The 6319-nt window shown below is 32.1% G+C and overlaps 1 protein-coding gene across 1 annotated transcript; it reads right to left on the bottom strand.

The window, feature by feature from the left end:
* Window positions 1-4842: 4842 nt before the first annotated feature.
* HCHIB (basic chitinase) lies at window positions 4843-5957 on the bottom strand. Its single transcript, XM_020382083.3, has one exon. It carries the CDS (start codon window positions 5907-5909, stop codon window positions 4953-4955), a length of 957 nt encoding a protein of 318 aa, XP_020237672.1. The 5' UTR covers window positions 5910-5957; the 3' UTR covers window positions 4843-4952.
* Between the last annotated feature and the right edge of the window lie 362 nt (window positions 5958-6319).

The raw sequence follows: 6319 nt of genomic DNA, 5'->3' as shown, positions 1-6319 counted from the left end.
TTGGTGAATGGTTTTGTATCTAACAACTTGACAGCCAATATAGTTGCCAACTTGACGGTGGCATGGCTTATTTTATGTGGAAGTAATTCTTGTTAAACTCCTGAAGCTGAATGTTGAAGAGTGGAGCGCAATGCATTTATCATAACGTCATGGGCATTGTGACGGATGGTGAATCGAGAGGTATACCATTAAGAAAATGATTTTTAATGAAGATGTTGATCCACATAAAAGAGAGGATGGATTTTATTTGGGTTGGGACACAGATAGAAGTGTGTCCGGTGTACATGGTAAGCCTATTAGATAGGCAAAGGGTGACGATTCAGCATCTGTTGGATGGTGCTGGTGCTGGTGCTGGTGCTGCGTGTCATCGTGATAGGTTTATTACTACTCATCGAACAGCCGGGAGCTTCCTTCTTCTACAACGTGGCGATAACAATTATTTAATAAACTTTACAATTCAAGATGCTTTCGATATCCTATTTCCTTCACCTTTCGTTTCTTCTATTTCCTAAATTTGAGAAAAATAAATAAAATGAAGATGATACACGTAGTAAGAGCTAATAGAAGAAATAGGAAGAATCTTTACTCATGTAGCAGATGAGCATGTTTTTACTATAATAGTAACTATTTTAATTTCCTAATATGAAACTTGGGCCTTATTTCTTATTCTCTCGCCTGTAGTACATCATCTTATTTTTATGCCCCTTTTATTTCCTATTTTAGTAATTTCCCATCTATGTATACGTATAATTTCAGGTAATCAGGTTTATAATCCAACCTCTACAAACCTGGGTTGTTTCCAGTAGTAGAAAATACCTATCCTAGCAGATGTTTTGAAATGTGTTATGTTCACAACAAGCAATAAAAATTCTATACGATCTTAAGATCGGGCAGTTATTGAGCAAATAGGAAAAAAAGGCTGTTAAAGGAGATCTAAACTAATAGAAGGTGAATTTGATCACACACGTACGCACAAACACAAACATAGATACATTCAGACACACAATGAGTTGTAGCAATTGAGTTGCGCGTAAGAATTAATATACCCATTTCTTCTCTGTTTTCCCCTCTTTTGAACCAAAAGGAAGGAAGCTTTTGTATAAGTTCTATGAGGAACAAAATGTGTTGTTGGTTGTAGCAATTGAGTTGTTATAGACGTTGATATGCCTGATTTAGGCATCGGAATTACATGATAATAGGAGTTAGTCCTTTTTCTGTTCATTTATTTATGATGTATCAAAAAGAGAAAAATAGACATTGGATTTAAGATGGTGCGCAACTTGAATTGTGAATAACTCTAATTTTGAGTCTCCTTGCCAAGCTACTTCAACATTAATATTTATTTATTTATTTATATAAGATCATACATAAATTTCATATTCATAACAGTACTATATATAAACTCCAATTATTAGTGGGAAACTGCACTATTACAAAGTTTTATTAATTTAATTATTGATTATGAATTTAGTTTTTTTTTTTTGCTTGTAAGAAAACGTAAAGTCCAAATTAGGAATGTGATGGACCAAAACATAAAAAGCCCATGTGCTTCCAATATGGGTGTGTTGTTTGATTGCAGCGAGAACTTTCCATGCCAAGGGAGGAGATATTAATAGAGTTAATCACCTATATACTGTCAGTGTAAAAAAAAAATTTATACTGATAATCAATCATATTTTTTAATAATATCATGTCATTTGTTTATTTAATGAACTAAAAATAAAATAAAATAATTTAAAAGATATGATTAGTTGCTAGTGTAAAAAACTTTACAATGACAGTGTATGAATGATTAACTCTTATTAATAATAGTAAAGATTATTACTTAACCAAAAAGTTAACTCTTTGTTTTGTTTATTTTGTAAGATGTTAGCAATTTTCTCATCTTAATTTTTTGGTTATATTTTCCCATCTTATTATCATCTCCCTTTCATTTTTTTTATTACTTCACTTATATATATATATATATATATATATATATATATATATATATATATATATTATATGTCACTTTGTGTTCTGTTTTATTTTTTTACTCTCTTGTATCCATCTCAATCCACCGTTGTTACTCAATACTCAGATACTTTGGTGTTTTCCATTCTTGGCTGTTCTGTCCTTCCCTCTTTCTTTGTTTCAAACAAATTGTTAAAGCTCATTATATATATAGAGAGAAAGAAAAAGAAATATAATAATTTAATAATAGAAAGAAAGAGATGGAGAAAAAATAGGATGCAGATTCAATAAACTATACTGTAGCATGTGATATGAAAAACAAATGGATTGATATTTTGATTATTACCCAATTCTTTATAGAACTTTATTTCAAATATGTTCTAGCTGGCAAGTGGCAACGGTCAAAATTCAAAAGTCAATGTCTTTACGTAATTTCAATCTCGATTTATTTATTCCGTCGTGGACAAGCAAGCAAAAGTGTTAGAATTATAGTACATAGACGTGACGTGGGAAACAGAAACAGATATCGGATTGAATAAACTCACTACGTGGTCACACTCCATAAAATAAACTCTCCTCATTTCTTCAGATCCTAAGTTTATATATTTTATTTTGATATTTTAAAAAATTATTAGTGTCTATTTTTATTTTTTTCCCTGTCTTTCATCATAGTAAATACTAAATTTAATTTTCATACATTAAATATAAATTTATAGTATCAATTAATTAAAAATCATTTCAAATATATAACTTTTAATTTAATTATTATAAAAGTTTTTGAAATCATAAAATTTAATAACTTAAAAAGCTTTTATACTGTAAGAAGTTTTTAATTAAATTGATATTATATTATATGTTAAAATAAATTGGTCTAATAAAATATTAAAACTTTTAATTCATCATTTACATTAGTAAAATTCATAAAAGTATAAGTTTATCAAGAATTCTATATGATGTCAATAAATCTTCTCTCTAGATGTGATTGTGACATAAAGCAGTGCATGTTCAATGTCTCTCTGACGTTGCCGTAGTATTTACGATATCTAATTGGTTCTAAGATTACATTTTTTTTGGAAATTTTTTAGTAAAATACTAAAAGAAAATAGTTATATTTTCTATTAAATCAGTTAAATTAAAAATTTGATTCCATGCTCGTGTTATTTATAATTTTCATATGGAAAAAATAACATTATTTTAATCTTTACGTAAAATCATTTATGAAATCATCTTGCTATTAATTAAATTATAATACAATATATATATATATATAACAACATTATTAGATTTAATGCTATTGTTTTTTGAGGTAATTATAGTAACACATATGAGGCTTAACTTATATTTCACATGCACTTCTTCATTTGAAAAATATTACGAATTTGGAAGGTTTATATTTGTTAAAACAATTATACATGTATTGCCGAGATATTAAAGCTATTACACATGCACTCCCTTACTTTATAACGTCTACGTATGTACTTTACATGTTTTTAAAACATAACACCCATACAAAAATCATTAATTTGTATCTCCTAGTATTTTAGGCTTCATGTTAAATATTTATTTTATATAATTAACTTTTAAATTAAATTATGTATGAATAAATATTATATCTGAATATATAAATTATATTTTAAATTTATGATAAATAATTCATATTAAAATACAAGATTATTTTTATTTATTAATAATTTATTTTAAAATATTGAAATTTAATTTATAATAATTATAATAAATAAAATTTGAATTTTTTTAAAACTCTCTCATAAAAAAAAGTCTCTAAAAATACTCATACACAAAATAATGATTTATATTTTATATAAGAATTAATTCAACGATAATAATGTGATTTAAACATAAGTTGTATTATGTATTTATGCTACTAAACCAATTATAATGGTTTATAGAGACTAGTGTACAAATGATTTTTCATGTGTGGATCAAAGAATAAATTTTTTCATATAAAAACAAAAGAAAAGTGTTAAGACATGAGACTAAATTTATAATTTAACCTTTTTCAAACTATACTTAATATAAATTGTTTAATGTTTACAAAGTATAAAGCAATAATATATATTATATAACATTTTAATATTAAATAAAAGTATTTCGGTTGCATTCATATATTTATAGTTATAGTTTATTTTTTCCCCTTGATATTCAAATTGTTGTTGAGTCCAGGAGTGATCTGAGAGTAATCAAAAGCTTGTTGTATTCAACATTTATGTTATGACAATCCTTACGACCAACGTGGAAAATCTATCTGTCATATACTCGCGTAGTCGCGTTATGCATTCCAAAAACTAGATCATATTAACTTTGCAGTTTGAAGTTGATAAAATTAATTATCTCATAGTGATATTCAAATATCGTAGCACCCATTCACCCGTACCCTACATACATCGATCTAATTCTTGAGTCACCTCTATAATTAGTGAGTTAACGGTAAGGGTGTGCAAAAAATGTAAATTGATCCGAACCGATCCATAATCGATCTGATTTGCACCGAACTGATCTAATTAAAAAAAATCGATCCATATTTAAAAAAAATCAAACCGATATACTTTATAAAAAATGAATTGGTTAACCAATCTAGTTTTATAAAACGATTTGGTTCGGTTTAGTTTGGATTTTTTTAAAAATCGATCTATGAACAGTTCTAGTTAACGGAGAAATGCCTAAGTTTAGTGTACCATGCATCTAGCTTCAGCTTTGTAACGAGGGTAACAAAATGGATTGAATAGGGGATGATGGTTTACTTTTAAAAAGAAAAAGAAAATAAGATGCGGTTGAATGGATAAGGAGTTGACTAATACGTCGACAAGATCAATTGCATGTTGTTTTCGGCATATTCATATCCGTTAATTTAAAAATTGGAAATTATAAAGATAGAAGGAAGAAATTGTTAATATATTTATTGATGGATTTGATTTTTATTGTAGGTAGTAGTCTGGTCTCATGATAGGAGAGACGAGAGAAGAGAGTGGAGTGTGTTTAGATTAGATGGCAGCGTCGAGGAGAAGGGAATTGCCAAATGGCCTCTGCGAGAAGCAATCCAGGTTATTGCCGTAACCAACTCCGAGCAAGTCACAGTATCTCTTGTAAAAGCCGATGCGATCCTGCACCCTGCCATCCTGGCCTCTGCCGCACTCGAGGCCGCCGTTGATGATGTTCGTCACAGTGCCGTAGCCGGGGAGGCGGCCGGCGGACTGATCGGCGGCGGAGGGAGTCCACCGACCGGTGATGACGTCGTGGGAGGAAGGCTTGGGCGACTGCGGCGTCATCCAGAACCAGATGGCAGTCTTGAAGGAGATGACGGCGTCAGTGGCGACTAGGTCAGGGTTGTTGAGCAAGTCGACGCCGATTGCATTTCCGCACTGTCCGTAGTTGTAGTTCCATGAGATTTGGATGGGTCCTCTACCGTAGTATTGCTTCCCTGGAGCGCAAGGGTATTGTGCGGAGGGGGAGCAGTATGCGCTAGGGTTTTGTTCCCGAAGGAAGCAGTATCCCCATGCGTAGGGTCCGTCAGGTGCGGTGGCCCACCCTCCGGTTGTTTCGTGCGATGTTTGGCCAAAGAAAGCGGCGATTTCTCTCTTGCGTGTGGCCGTGTCTCCGGTGGTTCCAAAGGCTGGGAACGCCTTGGCGGCGGCGATGAATGCGTCGTAGGAGTAGAAGCCATGCCCTTGGCAGTTTCCGTCATTGCGATGTTTGAGCATCTGGTCGAAGGTGTTCCTGGAGATGATGCTAGGAAGGTCACCACCACCGGGAGAAGGAGTACCACCGCATTGACTTTGGCAATCTTTCCCGCAGTAGTCAGGGGTGGAGCCACACCACCCGAATTGGCTGCAGCAGAGACCACCGGGGCACAGAGCACCCCCTGCTTGCCTTCCACATTGCTCTGCCCAGCTTCCCACCACAGACAAGGTCAGTACGCATAACACTATCCTCATTTCCATTTCGATTAATTCACTTACCACTGCATCTGCATCTGCATCTATTTATACCTAAATTTAGGTTTCCTTTGGATCATATTCATGTTAATAATTATCCACGCCAACTTTAATAATAAAGCACATGGGACATTGGGACTTGTTCAACTAGGGCGGCTTGCCTAATTAAATATTGTCGGAGATCTCACTGTTTCTGATCATGATATACAATTTCAGTGGGACCGGCGGCCCCGTACAATCTCTTCCATAATTTATATCTTATCAACACTCTAATATAACATGCAAAATGCTGTATCCTCCGAATTTTTAAAATATTATTATTTTTTTAATAAATTTATTATAAAATAATTATTTTACAATAAATGTATTAAAAAATAATAATTTTTTAAAAATTTGGACGAAATTTCGGATCATAT

The sequence above is a fragment of the Cajanus cajan genome, chromosome 4 (genome assembly GCF_000230855.2).
Source record: "Cajanus cajan strain Asha chromosome 4, NIPB_CcT2T_4, whole genome shotgun sequence".
Taxonomy (NCBI): Eukaryota; Viridiplantae; Streptophyta; class Magnoliopsida; order Fabales; family Fabaceae; genus Cajanus; species Cajanus cajan.
This window is presented reverse-complemented; position numbering and strand designations above follow the sequence as displayed.

Excerpts from the sequence above, each read along its gene's own strand:
- HCHIB (XM_020382083.3), bottom strand. The coding sequence starts at position 5,909 with ATGGAAATGAGGATAGTGTTATGCGTACTGACCTTGTCTGTGGTGGGA.